The 24,644-nt window shown below is 52.1% G+C and overlaps 4 protein-coding genes across 6 annotated transcripts in view; all 4 read right to left on the bottom strand.

The window, feature by feature from the left end:
• Positions 1–854: 854 nt before the first annotated feature.
• Positions 855–3,466, bottom strand: Ctrl (chymotrypsin like). Its single transcript, XM_048355293.1, has 7 exons — positions 2,629–3,466; positions 2,033–2,136; positions 1,863–1,942; positions 1,665–1,746; positions 1,351–1,531; positions 1,136–1,269; positions 855–1,057 (listed from the first exon to the last, which is right to left on the bottom strand). The coding sequence occupies exons 1-7, from the start codon at positions 2,678–2,680 to the stop codon at positions 896–898; spliced, it is 795 nt and encodes a 264-aa protein (XP_048211250.1). The 5' UTR covers positions 2,681–3,466; the 3' UTR covers positions 855–895.
• Positions 3,467–5,459: 1,993 nt separating this feature from the next.
• On the bottom strand, positions 5,460–8,089 carry Psmb10 (proteasome 20S subunit beta 10). Of its 2 annotated transcripts, XM_048355291.1 has the most exons (8): positions 7,862–8,072; positions 7,570–7,657; positions 7,378–7,475; positions 7,117–7,257; positions 6,795–6,910; positions 6,646–6,704; positions 5,723–5,874; positions 5,460–5,617 (listed from the first exon to the last, which is right to left on the bottom strand). In XM_048355291.1, the coding sequence occupies exons 1-8, from the start codon at positions 7,915–7,917 to the stop codon at positions 5,506–5,508; spliced, it is 822 nt and encodes a 273-aa protein (XP_048211248.1). In that variant the 5' UTR covers positions 7,918–8,072; the 3' UTR covers positions 5,460–5,505. The 2 variants fall into 2 exon arrangements, with proteins under 2 accessions (XP_048211248.1, XP_048211249.1); XM_048355292.1 differs by lacking the exon at positions 5,723–5,874 and having other exon boundaries at positions 7,862–8,089.
• A 580-nt stretch (positions 8,090–8,669) lies between these two features.
• On the bottom strand, positions 8,670–12,567 carry Lcat (lecithin-cholesterol acyltransferase). 2 transcript variants are annotated; one of them, XM_048355285.1, is made up of 6 exons: positions 12,345–12,567; positions 11,504–11,669; positions 11,297–11,412; positions 11,099–11,194; positions 10,793–11,017; positions 8,670–9,671 (listed from the first exon to the last, which is right to left on the bottom strand). In XM_048355285.1, exons 1-6 carry the CDS (start codon positions 12,496–12,498, stop codon positions 9,130–9,132), a joined length of 1,299 nt encoding a protein of 432 aa, XP_048211242.1. In that variant the 5' UTR covers positions 12,499–12,567; the 3' UTR covers positions 8,670–9,129. The 2 variants fall into 2 exon arrangements, with proteins under 2 accessions (XP_048211242.1, XP_048211243.1); XM_048355286.1 differs by having other exon boundaries at positions 11,504–11,660.
• A 134-nt stretch (positions 12,568–12,701) lies between these two features.
• Positions 12,702–24,644, bottom strand: part of Slc12a4 (solute carrier family 12 member 4) — a 28,324-nt gene continuing 16,381 nt past the window's right edge. Inside the window, exons 7-24 of the mRNA XM_048355277.1 lie at positions 21,355–21,596; positions 20,996–21,210; positions 20,281–20,445; positions 20,099–20,197; positions 19,757–19,814; positions 19,204–19,378; positions 18,707–18,825; positions 17,168–17,266; positions 16,797–16,916; positions 16,360–16,464; positions 15,964–16,132; positions 15,469–15,664; positions 15,186–15,355; positions 14,965–15,096; positions 14,778–14,885; positions 13,676–13,860; positions 13,415–13,548; positions 12,702–13,273 (exon numbers count right to left, since the gene is read on the bottom strand). Coding sequence (XP_048211234.1) covers positions 13,182–13,273; positions 13,415–13,548; positions 13,676–13,860; positions 14,778–14,885; positions 14,965–15,096; positions 15,186–15,355; positions 15,469–15,664; positions 15,964–16,132; positions 16,360–16,464; positions 16,797–16,916; positions 17,168–17,266; positions 18,707–18,825; positions 19,204–19,378; positions 19,757–19,814; positions 20,099–20,197; positions 20,281–20,445; positions 20,996–21,210; positions 21,355–21,596 — 2,583 coding nt within the window. The 3' untranslated portion in view covers positions 12,702–13,181. The remainder of the gene's footprint in view (positions 13,274–13,414; positions 13,549–13,675; positions 13,861–14,777; positions 14,886–14,964; positions 15,097–15,185; positions 15,356–15,468; positions 15,665–15,963; positions 16,133–16,359; positions 16,465–16,796; positions 16,917–17,167; positions 17,267–18,706; positions 18,826–19,203; positions 19,379–19,756; positions 19,815–20,098; positions 20,198–20,280; positions 20,446–20,995; positions 21,211–21,354; positions 21,597–24,644) is intronic.

Genomic DNA, 24,644 nt, shown 5'->3' with positions numbered 1-24,644 from the left:
ATGAATCTCAGGCTGGAGGAAGTCTTTATTAGAGTCCTTATTAGATGGGGGAAGTCCCAGAGGACTGAGCCAGAACTGTGTCCCCATAGCTGTCATAGTGTCTCCTTCCCCCCTTCACTAACCAGGCTGGAATTCAAGCTTTTCTTCCTCTACAGCTGCTTTATATGGATAAGAAGGGCCAGGGCCCAGCTTGGGCCTTAGCTAGACTTTGTGGAGAGATTGACCTGTACCCAGGTCCTCCCAGTGAGCAGCCTTGGGCCAAGTCCTCTTCTTTCTGTGTGTGCCACCTTCAGTGGGAAATCAAACCAAAGAGACCACTCGGTGCCAAGTTGACTGTGCCTTTTATACTCCCTCTTCTGTCCCACTGTACCTTGCACAGGAGGCAGTGGAGAGCCCATGCCTCATGGCCTCAGAATTTCCCCCTAATTCTCCAAGTGTCTCTAGGGGCCTGAAGTCCTGAGGATTTATATCCTCTCTTGCCTAGGTAGGCCTGGTTCTTAAGGAGTTTGGTGTCATGGGCCTTTGATAGGCCTCCTGGGCCTTCATGCCATGGACCAGACTGTGGATGGAAAATGTGCAGTTATTTATTTTGTGTACTCAGATTGTAAATGTATCCTCTGTATTCAATAAACAGGCTACCTTCCCTGGGGAAGGTTGCCCATTCATTCTGGTAGCCCTGGCTTTGTGTTGTGGGACCAAAGGGTTGCCTCAAAGGAGGAGAAATGGGGGAGCCCCAACCTGGGATGCAGGAAGATTCTGAGTCTTCAGCTCCTTCTGTGCCAGAAGATGGAGTCTAACTGAGAGGTTTCTCCTTTCCCTTGAGCCAGAATGACAGACAAGAGTATACAGGTAGGGAGAGCTTGGGATCTTTATTTGATTGAGATGCTGAAGGGCCTCAGTTATAGGCTATGACCTGGTTGATCCAGGAGTTGAACTTGCTAACCCGAGCATACACAGCAGGTGCTCGGACATTGCAGTTTTCAGTGCCCCAGGAGACAACACCAATCAGCACCCACTGGCTCCCCTTCTGGCAGACAAGAGGGCCTCCCGAGTCACCCTGAGAGGGAAAAAGCAAAGAAGTCAGATGGAGAGGTGTGTTGTGGGAAAGTCCAGAGGACAGGGCTCCTTTACTCACCTGACATGAAGAAGCACCTGCGGCCCCTGCGCAGATCATAGAATCAGTGATACTTGAGCCCCAGTACTGCCGGCACTGATTCACAGTGACCAGGGGCAGAACCACCTGCTGCAGAAGTGCTGGTGTCACATTGCCTGTGGGCCAGGAAGGGAGGGGGTTCAGGCTGGTCCAGGATGCTTGTCCCCTTTCCCCGCAGCTCTGCCCAAAGTTCTTACCCACGCCACTGAGGCGGCCCCAGCCGGTAGTGACACACGTGAGGCCTTCAGGCAGTGCCTCATTTGAGGCTGCCAGACAGACCGGTGAGACACGTGCTGTGTATTGGGCTGGTGAGGCAAGCTTCAGGAGCGTCAAGTCATTGTTTGTAGTAGTGGGGTTCCAGTTGGGGTGTGTAATGGCCTGTGGGGCCCAGAAACAGCCGTGTAGGGCTGGAGTAGGCACAGAGACCCAGCATTGGTGCTGAGGCAGTTGTGCCCAAAGCAGTCCACCTGTGGCCCACCCTTCCTTCCCATTCAGGCAGCTGGGCACTCACCTTTGAGATGGACAGCACCTGCACAGGCTCGGCGTTGGAGGATCGGTCATACTCACCCAGGACAACTAAGTGGCGGCCAGGACTGCAGTGAGAAAGGGAATGGCAGCTGCCAGGGGTGCAGAGCAAGACAGGCACCCAAGAGAAAGAGTGGCATGAATGCCCTGCCCTTGGCAGGGCAGGTGGAATGTAAACACTCACCTCACATTGCAGTGGGCAGCAGTGACCACCCAGTACTGGTTGATGAGAGATCCTCCACAGAAATGGAAGCCATTTCTCTCCTGGAGTCAGAAGTCAGAGATGGGCCATAAGCTCAGCGACATGTAGGTGAAAACACCCAGGATTCTGCCCCAACCCAAGAATATGTATACCTGCAGGGACACCTGCCAGGGCCAGGAGCCAGGCACAGCGTTCTCCCCATTGACAATCCTCTGGTTGAACTTCAGCGCTGGTGTGATGGCAGGAACACCGCAGCCTAGACATTGTGCTGATGAGGATCTGTAGCCCAGCCTTCCTCTCCCCACTTTCCCCCAAATTCTGCCCCCAGGCTGTGTAACCCCAAGGTATACAGACTGAAGGGGCTGTTGCTAGCCCTTCTCTCCTAAGTACCTTCTGGGCCTCCATAACTATCTTAGTCACCTATTTAACCATCTCCTAAGTCCTGTCCCTTCTCCCACATTTCCAACCTAGACCCCACTGTTCCCCAACTCCATCACCAGACTACTTGTTCCTGATCCCTCCAATAGTTTTTCTGGCTCTCTATAACTCCAAGCCTGAACACTTCATACCTTTCATGCCTCAACCTCCTGAGTCCTTTCAGGCCTGGGCCAAGCTCCTGACCACCTCTCCCTCCATCTCTTTACCTCTGTTATCTTCCTGCTTCCCTTCTAGACAGGCTGGCTCTTTCTCTGTATCCCTGGATGCTGGGAGCTGAGTTGTCCCAGGCTGGTCAGCTCCACCTACTTACCCCAGGAGGAGCTGAGGAAGACCAGGCTAAGGGTCAGGCTAAACAGTAGCATTGTGGTAGCTGTGAGGTTGAGATCTGGGCCTGGCTTTATTTATGGGGATCTTTGTCCTTGAGCTAACATAATAGACCTGAGATGAGGCCAGCTGTGTAGACTCAGTCCACTCCCACAGTCCACTCAAATAGTCTTCTCAGACCTTCTTTAAGCAGGCTTGGACTTATCTGAAAGTCCAGGTGTGGGGCTCTCATCCCCACCTCCCAAAGCCTGGCTTCTGATTGGCTCCCTGAGCTACCTTATATCCTAAGTATTGGCTACTTGTGCCAAGGACATATGGATAGATTAGGGTTGTAGCGTCAAGCTGGTAGCTGGGATCAGAGAGGTCTCCTAGGGATATCAAGGGACACTGGGTTTTCAGAAAAGGCTGCTCAGAATTTAGAGTATTTTGACTGGACAGAATATCCAGCTCTGCTCTAGAAAGCTAGGGATAGAGATTCCGTCAGGTTGCAAATCCTAACAGACATCATCTCAGGAATTCCTCATTAGTATAGGGCAGGAGTCAGAGATTTTCTCAGAGATGACTTCTAGTCCATCAGCATGAGGGTAGGTGTGACAGAAACCTTCATGTCCATCTCCAGACCCCATATTCTTAAATATGAGCCAAGCCCTCAGTGACTGGCAGATCCCACGTTGCGGTTGCAAGTAGAAGGATGACAGCCATCAAAGGGGGACAGTCTTCAGGCCTAAGGGTTGAGGCGAGTGAGCCCTGCTTCTACAGCTTTTTTTTTTTTTTTTAATACTGAATACTGAACCTTGAACTCAGGGGCCTTGAGTATGACATGTTAGCTGGCATTCTACCACTTAAGCTGTGTGTGTGTGTGTGTGTGTGTGTGTGTGTGTGTGTGTGTGTGTACACCTCCCCGCCCCCCATGTGCACCAGTCCTGGGGCTTAAACTCAAGGTGTCTTGCTCTTGTGGTTTTTGTGTACAGCTGGTATTCTATCACTTATCAGGCCTCTACTTTCTGCTCTTTGCTGGTTAATTAAAGGAGATAAAAGTCTTTAGGTTTTGTCTGCTCTAGTTCTGAACTATGATCTTCAGATCTCATCCTCCTAATTACAAATGTGAGCCACCAGTGCCCAGTACAGCTTTCTTACTGAACTCTAGGTGGAGAAAATGCCCTTGTGTGCAGAGTTGAAACAGAGTTGGTTATCTTCTTTCCAGAGATGTGAGGGCTTTGACAACCTCAATCTAAGCTACAGTGGCTCATGTCTGGAGATACTAATAATTCAGGAGGCTGAGATCTGGATTTTGGTTCAAAGCAGAGAAGTCTGATAGATCTCCAAAACAACAAGCAAAAAGTAGGGCTAGAGGCATAGCTCAAGTAACAGAACATCAGCCTAGCAATTATGATGCTGAATTCACACCCCAGTAATATCCCTACCATAAGAAAAACACGTGTCTAAAAAATTAGATGAATGGGTGGTTAGAAATGTGGATGGAGCTGGGCACTGGTAGCTCAGGCCTTTAATCCTAGCTACTCAAGTAGGTGAGAGCTGAGGACTGTGGTTCAAAGCCAGCTTGGGCAGGAAAGTTGAGACTCTTATCTCCAATTAACCATCAGAAAACTGGAAGAACTGGGGCTCAAAGTGGTTGAGTGCTAGCCTTGAGCAAAAAAGCTCAGAGAATGCCCAGGCCCTGAGTTCAAGCCCCACAACCGACAAAAAAAAGTGTGGATAGACAGATATGAACAAGCAAATATAAAAAAAATAGGAACTGTAAAGTCTGGTGAACATATGAGCTTACAGTTTCTTCAACTTTTAGAATTTGATGTTTTCCCAATAGGTATTGCAGGGAGCACAATCAGACCCAAGAATATTCAGCTTGGAGACCTTCTCTAGCGGTGGGCAAACTCTTTTTTTTTTTTTTTGCCAGTCCTGGGGCTTGAACTCAGGGCTTGAGCACTGTCCCTGGCTTCTTTTTTTGCTCAAGGCTAGCTAGCACTCTACCACTTAAGCCACAGCGCCATTTCTGGTTTTTTTCTCTTTATGTGGTGCTGAGGAATTGAACCCAGGGCTTCATGTATGCAAGGCAAGCACTCATATTTCCAGCCCTGGGCAAACTCTTTAACAATTCTAAAACCCAGCTATCTTGAGGACAGAACCCAACATCTAGACTCAGAGGGTGCTCAGCTAAGCCTCCTTGGATAAATGTATCATCTTTCCCCAGTGACTCCATGATTCCTATCATCTAGAAAACTTGATGTTGATCTCTCTATTCACATTGAAGTCAATCTCTCTCCTCATAGCCCAGCATGTGCAGATGAAGATCAGCTTTAGGAAAAGGACTCAGGTTTGTCTGGTCATCTGAGGTGTGTCCCAGGTAAAGGCATTGCAGGAGTGAAAATTGGTGAAAATTTGCTATTGGTTTAGGAAACAGTCCCTCTGTCAGCACTGTATCCTGAAGGCCCAAGGCAGGCCTAGGTCACTGATGGGCCAGAGAAAGGCTCTGGGTAGGGTATGTCCATGGAGCCTTGGGAGTTTTACAATAGTCCTCAGTGGAGGACAAGAGCAAAGCAGGGAAATGGTATGGAGAACTTGTACAGCATGGTCAGGTTAAAAGAAAAGTTCAGAGGGAAAACAGTGGAGCTTTCCACCTCCAGCCTGCAATACTGGCTAAGGCTGGGGTTCTGGAGGGATATAGATGCCTGAGGTGGTGGTAAAGGGCACTTCTTAGGCTATACTGGAGGTGTGGGAGCCAAAGACCCCTGCAGAAATATCTTAGCTGTAGTGCTTTGCTGCCTGCCTGCATGCTCTTATCAAAAAATGACATAGCCATTTGTTCATTTGTTTATATTTTCTGGGTTTGTAAATTTCAGGCCACTCACACCACCTCCATGGCCCTCACTGTTTCCTCCAGGAGCTCTAGGTCTAATAGCCTCACTTCCTGGGTCAGGACAGCAGTGGTTCCAGGAGGAAAGTGGTATCCAGCTTGCCTAGGAGAGAGGAGGGAAAGCTTCAGTACTTTGTTCTTGCTACTACTCTATTGGCAGCCCCTGCTATTGTTCCATCATTTTTGGTTCCCTCTTTCCTGTTCCTACCTTTCCATGGGCTTTGTGGGTGTGCTCAGTGTTCGCAGCAGCTTGGCACTGGTTGCGGTGATCACACATGCATCCACGCTACCCCCAGAGCCCAGATCACCCAGGATCCCTGCAGTAATGGCTTCCACCAGCAGTCCCTGTGCAGCCTCCATCTGTGGTAATGTGTAAGTGAGGCCTAATGAGCCCTCTGGTGTTACCTCAGGCTTCCTTCTTGAGAATTAGTCTGAAATCCTAGCTTACTTCCCCTTTATGCACACCCAATCTCATCCTTCCTCTTCCAAATTCCCTTACTTTGGTCTCTTCCTCCCTCTCCCAAAGCTTTGGGTTTCTTCTATCCGCTGTCCCTCTTTGCAAACTTCTGAGTCACCTACATTGGAGCCCCTCTTCCAGCAGTCTGCCCACTCACCTAATCGAGTCTTGCTCTCTAATTCTCTGGTTCACTGTGTTTCTGGACCTTGGCCACCTCTTGAAACAAGTCACTCACTTCCACCCCTCTCCAAAGTTCAGACTTCAGACCTCTTAGGACCCAGTTGGCATTTTCCTCTTCCCTAGGTTTTTCTCAGCCATCAAGCTTTGGTATGTAAGGAGTTCCCACTTCTCTATCATCACTGAGTCTCAGTCACCTCCTCCAAGTCTTCCTCTACTGGGCTGGGGATATGGCCTAGTGGCAAGAGTGCCTGCCTCATATACATGAGGCCCTGGGTTCGATTCCCCAGCACCACATATACAGAAAATGGCCAGAAGTGGCGCTGTGGCTCAAGTGGAAGCCAGGGACAGTGTCTGGCAAAAAAAAAAAAAAAAAAAAAAAAAAAAAAAAGGTCTTCCTCTACTTATACACTTGGCTTAGGGTTCCTTTACACTACTCCCGGCTCCCGGTACGCTTCCCCCTAAAGACCAAATAGTAGGGCGCAGAGATCGTTCACCGTCATGTTTGGCTGGAACCGGTCCTCCAGCACTGCCAGGGCCGCATCTTGTCCAGAGCCTGCAGGCAGGAGAGACCTAAGCGGTCAGCTCGCGGACAGACGTCAGCAAGGCTTGTATGGGCAGAGCTGGTGGGGAAGGAAGAGCTCACCCAGGGCGGTGAAGGGTATACGACTATAGGAACCATGGGGATGCACACTGTACAGCTGCGGTCCAGTCAGGTCCACCCCGCCCACGACGAGCGACGTGCCCACGTGGCCTCGGTACCTGTCGGCGGATTGGCCTGATTGCCTCCACGTCCCGCCCCTAGTTTGCTGTCCTAGTGACTCAACCCCTTCCTGTTGCCTAGTTCTCTTGGGCCCGCCTCTTCCGGTTCTGGGCCCCACTGCAGTCCCGCCCTTTCTCCAGCCCCTCCTCCCGCTCGTCCAGTCCCTCCGGCCCTGTCCCCTCCCTGAGTCATCTCGTCGCCCCACCGGAAGAGAGTCTGGCGTAGCATGCGGGTCACCGTAGCGACCCGAGGCTCACGGCCAGTGGACAGCGCGTGTAGCTCCATGTTGGACGCCGCCATCCGTGCGGTCATCTCGGCATCCGCGGCTACTCCAGCCCCACAGCAGCTGCGGGCAAAGGGAGGGTGGCTGTGTGCACGCCGGGGGTGCTCGGGGACTGGCTGGCGGGGGTGGGAGGGACCGGGCGGTTCTTTTTTGCACGCGGGAGTTGGGCCCGGGGGTTCTCACTAGATTTTGGGAGCGATGAAGTGGATCTTCTCGCAACTCTTGTCCGCCACAACCTTGTCGCTAGTGGCCCGCGTATCCGCGCCCAGGATGACCCCATCCTGCAGAGGAGGGGCCGCTGCCTCAGCCCCGCTCCGAGCTTCCCCTCCCCGCAGCTTCCCTTCTAGCTCCCCCCGAGGTCCCCATTTCCCTTACTCGAAACACCAGTCCTGCGATCGTGGTGCCGGTCTTGCGCGCCTGAGGGACTCGGAGCCCCTGGAGGACGCGGTCCAAGGATGAGTTTCTGGAAACGGAGGAAGTTGACCAGATTTTAGTTCAGCTCCAGTTCGTTTCTCCCACTCTCTGAGGCTTCCCTCATCTCCCGGGGTGAGCCTGAAACCCGTCTCCCAAGTCACCCCTTTCTCTCCACACCCGCACGGCCTCCGGACTCTGAGTAAAAGGCCAGAGCAAAGCACCAGTAGCTGATGACGAAAACACACCCCCTCACCTCTGGCAGTTCTCGAAGGAGAAGCCCCCTCGGGGCTCCTGTAGAGGCTTAAGCATCTCAGGGGTGCAGGTTTTGACCCAGGATCTATGGGCCCTTCCGAAGAGTAGGGCCAGGGGGAGCAGAAAGCCTTGTCTTCTGGGGCTTCCCAAGCTAAACTTAACGCTTCCAGCTTTCACTTTCACCTCCACCCTGTTTTAGTGGCTGCTTTGAGTCTCGTTTCAGTGGGGGATTTGAGTCTTCTCTTTCACTTTCACCTCGGGACTTAGGTAGCTTGGAGTGGGGAACTATCCCTTGCCAAGGCTGTGTGCTACAACTTGAGCCACAGCTCTACTTCTGTTTTTTTGTTTGTTTTTTTTAGTGTTGAATCGAGAGAAGTCTCATGGATTTTCCTGCTTGGGCTGGCTTTGAATTGTGATCTTTAGATCTCAACCTTCTGAGTAGCTAGGATATAGATGTGAGCCACAAATGCCCAACAAAATATTTTTTTAAAAATTATCTGGTACTGAGGAATTGAACCCAGGGCCTCATGCATGCTAGGCATTGAAGCCACATTTCCAGCCCCCCCCCCCTTTTCTTTTAGAGCTAGAGTTTGAATCCAGGGCCTTGTACTCTACCAACAAACTGCACTCCCATTTCTCAGATTCTAAACGTTTTTTTTTTTTGTTGTTTTTTTTGTCAGTTGTGGGGCTTGAACTCAGCCTGGGTGCTGTCCCTGAGCTCTTCAGCTCAAGACTAGTGCTCTACCACTTGAGCCACAGCACCACTTGTGGTTTTCTGGTGAATTAGAGATAAGAGTCTCACAGACTTTCCTGCCCAGGCTGGCTTTGAAACATGAGCCTCAGATCTCAGCCTCCTGAGTAGCTAGGATTACAGGCGTGAGACACTGGCGCCCTGCTCTAAACTCTTTACAGATTACTCACCAGCACTCAACAGGCCATCTCACCTTCCCTTCCTGGACCAGGGAAAATAAACTCAGATCATCCTTTTTCTCTGCCCCTATAGCTGTTTGAATACAGCTGGCTCTAGTCCTAGTGCCCAGCACAGAGCCAAACACAGGGCAAGCTCCTTGAACAGCTCACCTAGAAAAATAGGAAGTCATGAATCTCAGGGTATCCAGTTCAGCTTCAGGCTTTAGCAGGGCCCATCTTGCTGTATGCTCCACCGAACACTGGGCCTGTGGCTGGTGATACATGAATCTTTGTACAGGGCCCCTAGTAGTGCCTCTCTTAATCTACAGCACACAAGGTTCATGCAGTTAAGGTCTTTATTCAGGGAGCATGAGTGTCACTGCGGTAGGCACCCAGCAGGATGGCATTGATGTGCTCTAGTGTCTTGTTGCTGAAGACCATGTTGAGGTGCTGCGTCCCATTCAGGGGCAACAGGTGTACAGGCTGTGGTTGGCGGCCCTGCCACTGGCCACAGAGCTCCATGCTGCGTGTAGCTACTGTGTCATCACCATCCTCATAGAGCAAAGCCACAGGGTCTGTGTAAGGAAAACCATGGTCATAAATGTAGGTGCGGGGTGTGGGCAGGCCCACACCGTACAGACAGTATACTTCTACACCAGGTGCTGGGAGCCCTGCCAGCAAGTCACGTGACTGAAGCCACATGTACCAGCCTTCTTCAAAGTGCAGGTCAGCAAAGAAGCGCTGGAAGTCACGGCCTGTGTAGTTGAAGCTTGGCGTGGAAATGAACACGTGATCCTCAGGCCACACCTGGTGGGCAGGAAACATCCAGGGTGAAGTTGTCGTCATTCGCTGCTCTTCTCTCAGTTTGATGCTGGACATGATCGGAATGCCCTGGTTGTCGCCTACAGATAAGGAGCATGGTGGGACAGGGAGCCGGGCCTGGCTCACCATTTGCCCCAGTGTAAGTGAGTTGCCTAAGCTAGTGCAGGAGGAGCGTATACCTTAGTGGTAAAAGTGCTTACCTAGCATGTATAAGTCTCTTGAATGCCACCTCAAGCATTACATATTCTTGTTCCCTCCTCCACTCAGAGCTGGACTCTACGCCACAGATTAGAACAGGACCAATATCCAAAAAGGTGCTTGTCGTGTGCTTATTAAATGGGAGGCCATGATGGCCTCTCTCAGATGGTGGCACTGTTGGGGAAGGGTGCCCTCTAGTGTGTGAGGCCTTGCTAGCTGTTCTCCCTCACTCCCTGTGTGGGCCCTATGCTTCATAGAGGTTACAGGGTTGAATTTTGGGAACGATAAAAAGAGGTTGTATCTCTGTATTCTTGGAAACTTTTGTTGTTGTTATTGTGGGGCTTGAACTCAGGGAATGAACACAGTCTGAGCACTATAGCACCATTTCTGGTCTTCTGGTTGTTAATTGGAGTTAAGAGTCTCAGGGACTTTCTTACCCAGGCTGGCTTTGAACTGCAACCCTCAGATATCAGCCTCCTGAGAGGTTAGGATTATAGGTGTGAGCCACGAGCACCCAGCCAGTGGTAGAATCTTAATCGGGTGAGAGAGACTGACTTGTAGGGAGAAGGTGCAGCCTGGCTGTGCAAGGCATATAGCTGTTCTGTGCCGTTGGCGCTGTCCTTTGAGAAGGACAGGAGCTCTGACTGGCTGATCTGTCCTCAGGAAAGCAGATCCCTGAGTACAAGGATCCCTAGAAGCAGAAAGCAACTAAAAGCTGGGTGGGCAAGACCTCAGGCAAAAGGAACAAATCTGGGTTGGAGTCAGATTGCCGGGGTACATAACCTGCATTTTACTTCCCTTTGGCATCATTAGCACAGACTGAGAAAACCATTCTAACAGCCCTCCCAGGCCACAGGCAGGGGTGGAGAGGACAGAAAGTGTGCCCCAGGGTGGTAGACAATATCTAGCGTGCCATCGTGAACTAAAGTGACGCCAGCTCTGTGATCCAGCTTCATTCCTCCCCCACCTCCCACAGGACACAAATAATCAGAGGCCTTCTCACCTGAGGCCAAGACCAACATGGGCTTGATAGAGCCACCCCAAGGAGCTCCCAGAGAGATGAAACCATCAATGAAGCGGTCTTTCCAGGACTGAGGCTGACGCAACAAGAAATACAGCAAGTGCAGACAGCCAAGGCTGTGTCCAATGAGGAAGACAGGCTTCCCATAGGTAGCGTGCATCTCCTCCACGAGCCCCGCCAGCTTCCCATAATACTCCTCCTGCTGGCCTGCAGGTGAGGCAAGGATCAAAGAGGTTGGAGTCAAGTGCCACCTGCCCTGCCCCAAATCCACGACGAGCACTCACTCACCAGGCTCCAGCCGCCAGTCGTAAGGGGCAGCCCGCACTGTCTCATCCCGCACATAGCCATTGTTGACCAGATTCTGCACCAGTGTGTGCATGTACCCTGTGGGAAGCCAGCCATGTGAGGGTTCTTTCTTGTCATGGCATCTACAGGCCAGCCCTGCTAGCCCACCAGAGCCCCCGGCCCTTATCCCTGGTCACACACCTGCTAGCTTGTTTTTGTCTAAGTACTCAACAGAGTAGGTCTTGCCAAAGCCAGGCACCCGGATTTGTACACCAGGGGCATTGGAAACACGTCCAGAACTGCGATTGTAGACAACCCTGGGGACAGTGTGACACTCAGCTGTCAGCAGCCAAGGGCTGGGGAGGCTGGGGGGGGGGGGGCGGGCTGGGCAAAGCTCAAGGCACATACCTGGTGTTATCAATCCAGCAGTCCACCCCAAGGGGTAGAAACATATTGAGATCCAGCCAGATGGTAAAGAAGTCCTCTGTCTTGCGGTAGCACATCCAGTTCACCACATCCGGCTTGTCCAGCTTGGCTTCTAGCTGGTTCCCCAGGCAGCCAGGCACTGTGGGCACTGGCTCTCACTCTGGACTCTTTGGCTTCCCCTCACCCCCTTACCAGCCCCACCCCTCCAACTCCCATACCCTCAATTCACAAGCACTACCCATACTTCTTTCCCTCCTGATCCCAGACCCGATTCCCCCCTGCCCCGCCCCCCCACAAAGCAAAGGCTCCCTTCAGGCAGGGAAGGTGCAGGAGCCAAGGCCACTGACCCCCTGCCCCCACAAAGCAAACATCCAGCCTGGCTTCCCTTTACCACCAAAGTCCAAGGTAAGAACACAGGTATGGGGTTGGGGGCTGGGCCTGAGAAGGGGGCAGGCCTTCATGAGCCTCTCTTGCTTTCCTGCCCTGGCTCAGGCATCTTGTCCTTGGTGGGGGGCGGCAGGGGGGGGGTGTCAAGGAGTAGCAACGGCTTGTTCCAGGACGTAATGTGGTTGCAGCTGACCACAGCCAGAATGCCCTGACCAAAACCTTGGGCCCTCCCACCTTACCCTCCTGTGGTAAACACAGAACAAGTGTGGGAAAAGATGAGGTGATTTCTCTGTAGGACAAGCCTTTGGCTTCTTTCTAATGGAAGTGGGAATCAGGGTTCATGCTAGGGCAGGAGAGCACTGGCAGCCCCTGCTGCTATCAGGGGCTAGGGTCAGGCCTCCCAAGGTGTGGCCTGGGACCTTGGCCGGGGGCTTACCGAGAATGACGGGCGGTGTGTGGTTACTGAGTTCAGCCTTGGGCGTGGTATGCGGGGGGAAGAGCACATTGAAGAGCCAGAAGGGGGCGGCAGGGGGGAGCAGCAGCCCCAGCAGCAGCAGTACCCACTGCCATAGGGAGCCAGGCAGCCCCATTCCAACCCAGTGCCTACTGCCAGATGAAGCAGTCCCAGGCTGGCCTTATCTGGTATCAGGGTGGGAGGGCCTCTGAGCCAGTGGGAGGGACAGGACAGCCAATGGGGGTGGCCAGAGAGCGCCACTGCCAGGACCGGGGCACAGCCTGGGTTCAGTTCTGCCTCTCCCCTTGGCGCCAGGGAAAACAGAGCTGAGCAGCGGGAGGCCCAGAAGTACACAATGTTTTATTGAAAAAAGTCAGGCCTCAGCTGGGACAGCTCCATTCCCCAAGGCTTCGTGGGGGTTCCTGCCCACAGTAGTCAGAGCCAGGTCTGCCTGCTGGCAGGCTGGGCCAAACTCCCTCCCTTGCTGCCCTTCCCCTCCTCTCCGATGGTAACATCCAAACAATAAATAGATAATAAATAGTGCTGGGCTAGGCTGGGCCTTCCAACCCCACATCAGCCTCCCTAGTCCTTTGTTCAGCCAGGATAGGCCTACTGGGGGGGAAAGTCCCCAAACCTCCCACAGTCCACAGAACCTCAGATCCATTTTCCATCGCCAGGCCCAGCCTCAGTGTCCTGGGAGCACTAGCAAAGCTGGTCCAAGGCAAGGCTGGGCAAAGCGAACTGGCAAGTAGGTAATGTGGTGGGGTGGGGGTGGTTGCCCTGGATACCTCTACTCTAGGCCACATGACTACACTAGGCTCAAGAGTAGATGGTGATGACTTCACGGCCGCCTCCACGCACCAACAGCACTCGCTCAAGGCCCTCGGTCAGTACTTCAAGGAACTCCATGTCTGTAGGGTGTAAGGTTAAGGAGGCAGCCGCGGGTCCAGGAAGTGGGGGTGGGGACCTGCTTTCCCCCAAGAAGAGAACCTTCTGGTATGATCTCCCATGTAATCTACCTCCTCACTGCCCGCCTCTCCAGGAAAGGATACAGTTCTCATCACCCTCACTGTTCTTGGGTGGGCCAGGCATGTTCAGTAGGACCAGGCGGGCATCGTGGGAGCGTGTGACGATGACTTCGTTAAGTTTCACAGCAGTGTGCATGCGCCTCACATTGGACTGATCCCTGAAGGTGATAACACATGCTCAGAGCCCTCCAGGAACCATCTACGAAGAATAACTACATCCCTAGCCCACAGGCACGGCTTGTCTGCTTCCACCCCACTTCCACCTTCCAACGTGGCCGCACTCACGGCTTCATGTGCACCAGCTCCCGGAAGTTCTCAGGGGCGTGGCTGGGGTCCCAGGGCTCCGTCATGTACTTGTCCCGGGTCCATGTCATCTGGATCTTGTCCGTTGCTGCTGCAGACTCGTCCTCCTCATCTGAGTACAGACTCTCCAGCCGCAGGGCTGAGTGCCTGTCCTTGACCAGCTGTGCCTAAGGACAATCGGAAGTAGCTTTGGTACCTTAGGAAAAGGGGCACTGGCTGGCACCATGTGACCATTCTGCCCCCCTGGAAAACAGGTGTGTTGGTACAGTTGGAGCTCGGGAGTCTCTCTCTCTCTTTTTGGTGTGATACTGTTTTTGTTCATATTTTGTTTGGAAGTGCTTCCACTGTGGCCACGGAGTTGGGAGTGACTCTGTCACACCTGGCCTTCCATGCCCACTGACAGCGTGAGCAGACTACTTTTGTGCGCCATCCATTGCATACTAATGTTGATGTCTAGGTAATGCTCAATGTTCGGGAGGTAGAAAGCCATGTTCTTGAGCCACCCCCTAGCTCCAGCCCTTTGTGCTGTAATTATTTTACTTTTTTTGGTTGGTCATGGGGCTTGAACTCAGGGCCTGGGCACTGTCCCTGACCTTTTCTGCTCAAGGTTAGCACTTTGAGCCACAGCGCCACTTCTGGTTTTCTGGTGGCTAATTGGAGATAAGAGTCTCAGACTTTCCTGTTGGCTGGCTTTGAACCTCAATCCTCAGATCTCAGCCTCCTGAGTAGCTAGGATTACAGATATGAGCCACTGGCGCCCTGCCTCTCTAGTTATTTTATGAATAGGATCTTGTGTTTATGTCTGGACCTATCTCAGAATGTGATGCTCCTACTTATGGCCTCTTGCACAGCTGGGATTCCAGGTGCAAGCTACCACCTTCAGCTTGTTTGCTGAGATGAGATGTTACTTTTGGCTTGGGCTGGCTTCAAACGATAATTCTCCTAACTCTGACCCCTGGATAGCTGTGATTGATTACAGGTGTGAGCCACCTAGCTCTGAAGGGAATCATATTGACGCCCCCACTTCACAGTATTTCCAAGAGCCTGACCCTGCCACCCAGCTGGAACCAAGATGGCCACTAACTTCTCGCTCCCGCTCGTTCTTGGTCAGCCTCATCTGCCGCAGCATCTGAGACCGCTGTTCCATCATCAGTGTGCGCTCATAGGTGTACGCAGAGATGTCGCTGTTATGCTGGGGAGAGAGGAAGCTGTGATGACTGGGCTGTAAGGTGCTCAGGATCCTCAGGGCCAGGCTGGAACAGGCAGCTCACCATCTCTACCACCTCCACTTCTGCCTCTAGGCGGAGGTGGTACAAGAAGATGGCAAGATCCTTCTTCATCTGGATGCTATTGTCATCCATCTGGGCGACTGTAAAGATGCGCATTCGGCACTTCCTCCAAACCTGTGGCCAGGGGGTAGGGGTGGTTCTGTCACCTCCGGTCCTCTGAGAGCCCATCCACTCCCACCACTCCTGCCCACAGTCTGGCCCACCTTATGCTGACGCAACAGGAAGGGCAAAAGCATGAGCATGCCACCATCATGCACGATCCACCACACATCAATGTGGCCTTCCAGGTAACGCTCGTGGTTGCTGGGGTAGAAAGCGATGTTCTTGGGCACCAGCAGGGCCAGGTGGGCAGCTGTGGTACAGCGCACGGTGTCTGGGGAAGAGGGATATTGCTGACTACCAGCCTGTGGCCCTCTGGCCTCTGCCACCTTGCGTGACCCTACCCTGGCCCACTTGGTCTAGCCCAAGAGCCAGCTCTTCACATACCAATAAAGGTCTTCCAGGCACGTGGGTCCTCACTCTGTCGCCAGCCGTAGGGCCAGCCCAGTACCACGGAGTTATGCCTCATGCCACCCAGGCCGCAGGACTGGATGAGATGAGCCAGTCCTTCACGTACTTTGCTGGCCACCACTACCTGGCAGAAACCTTTCACTTTCTCAATCTCCATCATGTTCTTGATTGTCTGGAGAACACAATGGTCAGAAAGTGAGGTCATCGACTTTCCCTCTGTTAGACTCCCTCCCAGGGCTCTAGGAAACACATGACTACTTGGGAGGAGGAGAGGGCCTAGTTGCAAGCTTGTTTACCCAGAAACCATGTTTTCAAGATGGGACAGCTATACTTCCTGTTCCTGCTCCAAGGTAACAATAGTGTTGTCCACCTGGCTGGCCGGCCTGGCCAGGATTAGTTCCCTCCCCGACATCCCAGCCGTAGCCAGACACCATTGGTCTGGTTCAGCTCCTCCTACCCCCCAGCAAGCACCTGTTCAGCAGCCTGGGCCTCGCCATAGCTCTCCAAGAAGCTGCCCTGGATGACGGAGCCAACAATCGTCAGGCCCTTGCCCGCCTTCAGCTGGGAAGCAAAGGTGAGGAGCCGTGGGTACTTCACATGAAGGTCCTCATCTAACTTCAACAGCACCAGGAGCTGAGGCCTATAGTGGCCAGAGGAGGATGCAGCCTGAGACTGGGGCCACACCTTTCCAAGGAGCCTCTTCATCTTTCCTTCTCAGAGTTCTGTCCCCCAGGCTTGAGTCACATGGCTCTAAGTGACCAATAAGCAGGAGAGCACCCCAAATAACACCAGGAGGAGGGCTTCCCACTCTCACAGTGCTCTCTAAGAATCTTGAGATGGCCCCTACGAATCTAGGCACGAACTTACCGCCAGTTTTTGGTGTGAGGTGGCCCCTCTTCTAACCGCAATAGCGCATAGCGGGCTGCACTCAGGGACAAGCCTCGGATTCCGTCACCCCACTCCTTCTCAGCCCTAGAGATGCCACAAGTTAATGAGCCCTTAGTCCTTCTAGCCTCTTTGTCAGAATGCTGGGGATTAAACTAACAGTCTCATACATGCGAATCAAGTGTTCTACCACTGAGCCACAAGCCCAGCTCCTCCACTAGAGACTTATGCCTATATAAGTATGGGATGGAGGAAAGCGAGGCCCTCTCAGCCCCTGATGAGTTATAGCAGTAAGGTGGATAGCAAACATGATCCAGTTCCTCCCACAAGCCAACATTCATACCACCCCACTTCCTCCATCAGCCGCCATGAATAAATACTGTATGGGCTGCTAACAGGGACAACAACCTTTCACTCACCCTTGGTACTCGATGTACTTATAGATCATGCCTGCAATAAGCATGGCAACCAGAGCATAGTACCAGGAGGAGACAAACATTAGGGCCAGGCAGAGGCTCATGCCCAGGAAGGACAGCGCCCTGAGACAGAGGCAGAAGAGAGGAGAATCAACAAAACCAGCACGGATCCATGTCACAGCCCATCCCATGCCCCATGTCACAAGCTGGGCTTGAGAAACAGGTCAAGCCCCCAACCCTACAATCTCCCTCTCCAGTGTTTCATTAAGAGCAACCACTACTCCAACTCAAATCTCAATCCATAACAGGGATCCTGGCCTTCCCAATATTCCCCAGGTCAAAGGCCTTGGCTCTGGGGTCCATCCGGCACTCACCAATGATAGTATTTGAATCGGGGTCGCCAATTGGGGGTTCTCAGGAGCGTCTGTACAGCACAGGCCAGGTTCACAAACAGGTAACACATCAGAAAGAACCTAAGACACAGAACAGCCTCTTTGGTATCTCTAGCAGCCTGGTTTCTGGCTGTCCTGGACCAGAAACAGCCACCATGCTCTCTGGTCCTGCTCTCTGTGGACTTAGGTCTTTCCAACCCCATAGCACCCATTCCCGTGGTGTGATGCAGATGTGAGTGCTGCCAAGGTGTCTTCAGAGCCAGGTTACAGAGTATGAGCTAAGATTCACTGTCAGGGGAGTGAGAAGGCATTGCAGGCCAGGAAACAGCAAACTAGAAGAGGATGGGGATGAAATGACAGGGATGCTCAGTGTGTGGAGACAGTGAGACAATGAGGCATCTAGTCAGGGCAACCAGGTGAACAGGAGCCATCATGCATGTGGGAAAGAGGAACAGGTCAAGAGAAAAGAACCATGTGGATACACTGAGCTGGATATTTCAGAGACACTGTGTTAGGAATGGGAGTTGGGACATAGACAAGGCTGGCTGCATGAACCCTCCCAGGAAGGTGGCTGAGGAAGAAGGAGCTCTCATCACCCTCAGCCAACAGAGGGGAAGCATAGACAAGCAGGCAGGACTGAAAGAGGAGTGTGAGGGGCAAGGATTCCTACGAGGGAGTGTCCATCAGGAGCTGTCAGAAAGAACCACAGGAAGGGGTCAGAGGCATGGCTGTTGGGAGAGCTCTAGCCAATGAGCAAAAGCGGCAGGTACTGAGTTTGAGTCCTAGTCTTGGACAAAAAAAAGCTATATGATTGATGAAAGGCTGCACTATGTCTCTGACTTGGCCAATAGGGTCACCACTCAAGATGACAGTGGCAAGAACAGTTGGAAGTGTGTGCTACTGTTAAGGGTGAGGTGTGCCAGAAGGGGCAAGAGAAGCCAGAGGTTGTAGGCTTGGCTGTGGCTGGGGTGGAAGCTGCTGGAGAAGTGGGAGAAAGGCCTGTCAGATCTGTAAGCTGAATGAGCAGTGAAGGGCAGGCGCCTCGTAACTAAACAAATGAGGAACAGAAAGCGTGAGGACCCCAATGTGAGCAGAGGTGAACATAGCAATGGAACAAACTGCCCCAAATGAGACCCTTGGGGATCAGCACGTGCTGACCCCTGCTCTCCAAGTGCTGTCAAACTCATTTTCCCAGCCTCTAGGACTTTCAGCACAAGCAACCTTAAAAGTGATTGGGGCAGAGGTTGCTTCATGAAGGCTCAAGGGACCAGGTCCTTGCCCTGTCCAAGAGTGGGGGTGTGCTGGCTGCTCATTCTGGGGAGTTGCACGCAGTGGAGTGTAAGGGCTTCTGGTCTCTGCAGCTTTGGGATAGGTGCCAGGCTGGCCTCTAAATGCAGGGAAGCCCACATGAGCTGCCCAACCTATCTCCCACCTCCCGCCCTCAACACCAGACAAGCTGAGAAGCCCTGGGGTTCAGGGAGTTTTCTACAGGACCAACCCACTGCCCTGCCCTCAGCTCACATGGAGAGAATGGGGGCCACCATGTCGAGTGAGGCAATGAGGATGCCCAGCTCTGCGATGAGTGCTGTCAGCAGAAGTGCCCACGTCGGCTCACCATTTGCCTTCCCATGGCCAAACACCTGTAGGCACCAGGGAAGAAGCTGCTCCTGCCACCCTGTTCCAGTCCCTGAAGCCCAAGCCCCAGGCTGGCCTCCATCATCCCTAGGCCCCTGGGCTGAGCTGCAGGACTCCCCTAGATATATTGCTATTGGGGATTACAGGTTTCCCTGACTCCCGCCTCTCTAGGACTCTCTGCTTTGGATGAGTCGTAGACTCAGACGGCTCTGCGAACCACAAGCAGGGCCAAGGAGGCCATCAGAAGCTCCTTATAGACAGACAGCTGTCCAGTTCTGGGGCCGCGGTGGGCAGGCCACAATGGCATCTGATTCCCTCTCTCTAGTTAGCCAGTGTGAGGGGCCAGGAGCAGCCAGACTGTGAGGATGCGCAGAAGGGCTCACCCGGAGGAAGGGGATGATGTTATCTTTGGCGATGGCCTGCAGCAGGCGTGGTGCCCCAGTGAGGCTCTGGAGTCCAGCGCCACATGTTGAGAAAAAGGAGCCGACGACAATGACCCAGGGTGAAGGCCAGGCCAAGGTGCCCACCACCAAATTCCTGCTGACGCCGTCGCCGTACCTGCAGGGGCCAGGCTCAGATCAGGTCCAGGCAAGGAGGCCCCCAAGCCCTGGATGAGGCCACCCAGAGTGAGGGATGTCAGGAGTCAGGAATGAGGGCTGGGGGACAGGAGGCAGAATTCTAGCCCTGAGTGGAGAAGGCCTATGGCCGATCCTTATCCTGTAACTTTGCCCCACTAGGATCTTAATGTCCAACCTAGATCTTAATATCACCATCCTCTCAGGATAAAAAGTCCCGGAGAAGCCTGGCCCAACTGGTGGCAAAGACCACCAGTGGCAGCCAATAGCCTGAGGAGATGCGTGGGAGCAGGTAGGGGGAATGGGATGAGGGCAAGCAAGAGCTGAGCCCCAGCTGCAGGGAGGGGCGCAGCTCACTCACTTGTCCCGGAGCACCACGCCCTCGATGCAAGCACCAAAGAGAACCACACTGCTGAAATCTGCTTTGCGTCAAGGAAGCTGGCCCTCTACCGCACTGCAGCCTGCCTCATTCCCCCTGGAACCCCGTGGCCGTCACTGTCATCACCTCGGCCTGCAGACATCTGAGAGTTCCCCAGAGCGCATGCGGACGCCCTTGTAGCATGTGTGTATGTGCCAGGGGTGAGGTATACACGCATGCATGGAGGTTGTATCTGTGCTTGCTGACAAGTGGCTTCCATGCAGGCAGGTGCCCCCTGCCCCCCTGCCCCTCTGCCCCCTCCATCTCAGGCCTGGAGAAGGATACACACAAGTGAGGTGGTCACGATGGCCAGAATGGTCCCCACCGGGATGGACTTCTGCGCATCGCGGAGGTCTCCAGAGCGGTTGGAGCCAGCCATGATACCTTCAAAAACAAATGAGACCCCCTCAGGGGCTCCCCAGGATAGGAGGCAGACCTGGGTGATTATCAGGTGAACAGGGACTTACCTGTTACAGAGGGGAAGAAAATGCCAACCAACACAGTGAAGGATGTGGCGATGTCAGCCACCACATAGAGGGACAGGTTCTCCTTCAGGCCGATGGTGTCTGTGGAGAGCAGCCCACGTTTCTCCACCACCTCGCCCTTCTCCAGATAAGCACTCCACAGGTTTTCTGTAAGGGACAGCAGCATTACCACCAACCAACTTCCCCAGGGAAGTTGAGGGCAGCCCAGCAGGAGTCTGCAGACACAAGGAAGCTCTGGGGACAGCTTCGGCCCAATAGTTACTGTTCGCCATAGAACCGCGCTAGCCACAGGGAGGAAGCTGTCCAGGGAGGAGTCTGGCAGTCAATAGTGGCCAAACATCATTAGCCAGAACTCCACTGGAGCCTGCCTCTCACACACAAGCTTTTTATGGCTCCTGTGGGAACCATCCCAAGCAGCATCAGGGGCTGGTGGCCAGCGAAAGAAGGGATGCCAGAACTTTCTAGGGGCTGCTGCAGGCCTGGGATGCTGGCCAAACAGGCTCTGTTCCCCCAAAATTCAGCCTCCAGGAGCCAAGCTGAGAAGACACTGCTGAGCCGGGAAGGCAGCCAGACTTGCCTCCCCCCCGCCCCCCGCCACTCTCCCCAACCCCCGTTCCCAAGCTGGCCACACAAGGACAGTTCTGTGCTCTGCTCTTCTCATCAGCCTGCAGGGTGGAGGAGGGGGAGGAGGACCTACCATGGAGCACGCCAGCACCCGCACCAGGGATGCCAGGGATCTCAGTCACGTTGTTGAGTAGGAAGTAGGGGTCACAGGAATCAGTGGTAAGGTTGGAGCTATGGCAGAAGAAACTCCACAGCCGAGTAGCTACTGTCTCGTTGTCCACCACCGTCGTCTTGGCGCAGATATCAAACTGGTCCCGAGACAGGGTCCTGTTGCCCAGCATGCATACCCTAGAGGGATGGAGGCATGAACATCTGCTCAGCTGGAGGCCCTAGCCTCTTTTCTCCCAACATCCTTAAGGACCTAGGCATCAAAGGCCGCCTATTTGGAAGAAATGTCAATGGAATGCCTAGACAAATGGTCAAATTACTTACGGAAACACAGGAGGGTCAAAAATAGACTTGATGCCCCCAGCATAGATGGAGAGGATGGAGATGATCACACAGGCCAGGAAAAGCGAGGCAAATTTGTTCACATACTTGACACCAACGAATACCACTAGGGTCATAAAAGTCAGAAAAATGGTCCCATACACCCTCATATTGTTCAAAGTGGCACTTGATGTATCGTGAGCACCCGATGGGTGAAAAATGGCAGCTGGTGGAGCAATGTAGGTCTGAAACAAAGAGACACATGGAGAGGGTTCAAGCTTCCTATTTGGAAAATGAAGCCTATCATTTTGGTTTTCTTTTGAAGTGCCTCTAAAGGAAGCCACTCACAAGAGGTCACATATTATACAATTTCACTTCTATGAAATGTCCAGAAGAAACAAATCCATAGAGACAGAAAACCTGGTGGTTGCTAAGGATGAGTGAGGGGAGGATGACTACTAATGAGGCTTCTTCTGCAGTGATGAAAATGTTCCAAAGTTGACTGTGGTAATGAATTGTATACTTTTTCTTCTTTTTCTTTTGGAGGTGGGGAAGTTCTCGAGTGGGGACTAAAGATTGAACTTGGGCCTCACGTAGCTCTATTATTTACCCCATTTGCTTATTTCACCTTTTCTTTTCTGTGTGTGCTAGTACTGGGACTTGCACTCAGGGCCTGACTGCTGACCTTTACCTTTTTCCACTCAAGGCTAGTGCTCTACCTCGAGCCACATCTCCATTTCCAGCGTTTTTCTGGTTAATTAGAGATAAGAGCCTCACAGATTTTTCTGTGTGGGCTGGCTTCAAATTGTACCCCTTAGATCTTGGCCTCATGCGTAGCTTGGATTACAGGTGTGAGCCACTGGTGCCCAGTTCTGGCTATTTCACTTTTGAGACAATTTTCTAGCTACCTTTGCAGCTTTTAATCCTTCTGCTTCTGACCTTTGAGTCGCTATGATTACAGGCATGTACTACCATGCTTGGCTTTGCTTTTCCTATTTCATTTAGTACTGGGGACTGAGTTCAGGTCCTCCTTCTTGCTAAGCAAGTACTTTATCATGTAAGCCACACACTCACATACACACACACGTATACACACATATAAATATGTAATAAAGTACATATATAATTAGAAAGAGAGAGAGAGAGCCCATCCTAGGGCTTGAACTCAGGGCCTAGGTGTTCAAAGCTAGCATTCTCCCACTTGAGCCACAGTTCCATTTAGGTGATTAATTGGAGCTAAGAGTCTCATGAACTTTCCTGCCTGGGCTGGCTTCAAATTATGCTCCTCATGGGCTGGGGATATAGCCTAGTGGCAAGAGTGCCTGGCTCATATACATGAGGCCCTGGGTTCGATTCCCCAGCACCACATATACAGAAAATGGCCAGAAGTGGCGCTGTGGCTCAAGTGGCAGAGTGCTAGCCTTGAGCAAAAAGAAGCCAGGGACAGTGCTCAGGCCCAGAGTCCAAGCCCCAGGACTGGCCAAAACAAACAAACAAACAAACAAAAAAACTATGCTCCTCAGAGCTCAGCCTCCTGAGTAGCTAGGATTACAGGCATGAGCCACCAGCACCTGGCTTAGTCTTTTAAGGAAGTCTTTCTATGTGACCCAGACTTGCCTCAAACTTACAATCCTCCTGCCTCATCTTCCTGAGCTTATATTTTCTTTTTGGTATGTGCTGATACTAGGGCCTGGGTGCTGTACCTGAGTTCTTTTGTTCTAGGCTACCACTCTACCACTTGAGAACTATGGTTCTACCTCCGGTTTGTGGTTAATTGGGGATAAGAGTCTCACAGACTTTTCCTGCCTGGGATGGCTTCAAACCATGAACTTCAGATCTCAGCCTTCTGAGTAGCTAGAATGATTACAGGCTTGAGACACCAGCACTCAGCACTTAACTGTACATTTTTACTAAGTAGTTGAATGTATGGTATAAGAATTATGTTTTGCCAGGTGCTGGTGGCTCACGCCTGTAGTCCTAACTCAGGAAGCTAAGACATGAGGATCACAGTTCAAAGCCAACCCTGGTAGGAAAGTCCATGAGACTCTTACCTTCAATTTAACCACCAGAAAACTGGAAGTGGCACTTTGGCTCAAAGTGGTAATGTGCTAGCCTTGAGCAAAAGAGCTCAGGGACAGCACCCAGGCCCTGAGTTCAATTCTAGGACCAGCACACACACATAAACACACACACACACACAATTATATTTTAACAAACCTATTATTTAAAGTGAATAGAGGGCTGGGAACATAGCCTAGTGGAACATAGCCTAGTGGCCTCGTATACATGAAACCCTGGGTTTGATTCCTCAGCACCACATGTATGCAAAACAGCCAGAAGTGGCGCTGTGGCTCAGGTGGCAGAGTGCTAGCCTTGAGCAAAAAGAAGCCAGGGACAGTGCTCAGGCCCTGAGTCCAGGGCCCAGGACTGGCAAATAAATAAAACAAAACACTAAAGTGAATAGAGACAGAGAGGGAGAAAGGAGGAAAGAAGAAAAAGAGAAAGGAAAGGAAGAAAAAAGAAAAAAAGAGAAAGGAAAGAAAGAAAGGAATTCAGACACAGGCACTGCCAATCTAAATAGCAGCAGGGTAAAAGAGAACAGTTTGAACAAAATAATGATAATATTGAATTATAAACCAGTAACTCAGAGAAAAAAATAAATATCCAGAGGTCTATATAATTACATGGTTGAATAAACTGGGGAAACGGGACAATTTTCTTTTTTCTTTTCTTTTCTTTTTTTTTGCCAGTCCTGGGCTTTGAACTCAGGGCCTGAGCACTGTCCCTGGCTTCTTTTTTGCTCCAAGATAGCACTCTGCCACTTGAGCCACAGCGCCACTTCTGGCCATTTTCTATATATGTGGTGCTGGGGAATCGAACGCAGGGCTTCATGTATTCAAGGCAAGCACTCTTGCCACTAGGCTATGTTCCCAGCCCCGGGACATTTTTCTTAATGGAAGAATTTCAAATAATGTAGATGAAATATGAGAAATAGAAAACAAATTTTAAAAAAATCAGAAGCTCTAGATCCAAAGTCCACACTGTAGGCAGAGGACCAAGAAATTACAATAGACAACTATCCCTCTCTGGTTCTCTAAGGGGAATCAGTCACTCTTTGCTTGCTCCCCCAAGTCCCTCTGTTTTCTTTTTGGTGGTCATGAGTCTTGAACTAAGGGCCTGGGCGCTGTTCCTGAGCCTCTATGTGCTCAAGGTTAGCGTTCTGCTAGTTGAGCCACAGCGCCACTTGAGCCACTTGTGGCTTGTTCTGAGTAGTTTATTGGCGATGAGTCTCA

This window comes from Perognathus longimembris, chromosome 10 (genome assembly GCF_023159225.1).
Source record: "Perognathus longimembris pacificus isolate PPM17 chromosome 10, ASM2315922v1, whole genome shotgun sequence".
Taxonomy (NCBI): domain Eukaryota; kingdom Metazoa; phylum Chordata; class Mammalia; order Rodentia; family Heteromyidae; genus Perognathus; species Perognathus longimembris.
This window is presented reverse-complemented; position numbering and strand designations above follow the sequence as displayed.

What these genes read in the sequence shown, in the direction of transcription:
- Ctrl (XM_048355293.1), bottom strand. Translation starts at nt 2,680, where the DNA reads ATGCTACTGTTTAGCCTGACCCTTAGCCTGGTCTTCCTCAGCTCCTCC. An exon ending in CCTGGCAGGTGTCCCTGCAG is followed by an intron (nt 1,943 to 2,032) that starts GTATACATATTC and finishes TTCTGACTCCAG; the next exon opens with GAGAGAAATGGCTTCCATTT. An exon ending in AGGTGCTGTCCATCTCAAAG is followed by an intron (nt 1,532 to 1,664) that starts GTGAGTGCCCAG and finishes TGGGCCCCACAG; the next exon opens with GCCATTACACACCCCAACTG.
- Psmb10 (XM_048355291.1), bottom strand. Translation starts at nt 7,917, where the DNA reads ATGCTTAAGCCTCTACAGGAGCCCCGAGGGGGCTTCTCCTTCGAGAAC. An exon ending in TTCATCGCTCCCAAAATCTA is followed by an intron (nt 7,258 to 7,377) that starts GTGAGAACCCCC and finishes CTTTGCCCGCAG; the next exon opens with CTGCTGTGGGGCTGGAGTAG. An exon ending in GGTTCCAGCCAAACATGACG is followed by an intron (nt 5,875 to 6,645) that starts GTGAACGATCTC and finishes ACATTACCACAG; the next exon opens with ATGGAGGCTGCACAGGGACT.
- Lcat (XM_048355285.1), bottom strand. Translation starts at nt 12,498, where the DNA reads ATGGGGCTGCCTGGCTCCCTATGGCAGTGGGTACTGCTGCTGCTGGGG. An exon ending in TGCTGGATTGATAACACCAG is followed by an intron (nt 11,413 to 11,503) that starts GTATGTGCCTTG and finishes CACTGTCCCCAG; the next exon opens with GGTTGTCTACAATCGCAGTT. An exon ending in AGACAAAAACAAGCTAGCAG is followed by an intron (nt 11,195 to 11,296) that starts GTGTGTGACCAG and finishes GGCTTCCCACAG; the next exon opens with GGTACATGCACACACTGGTG.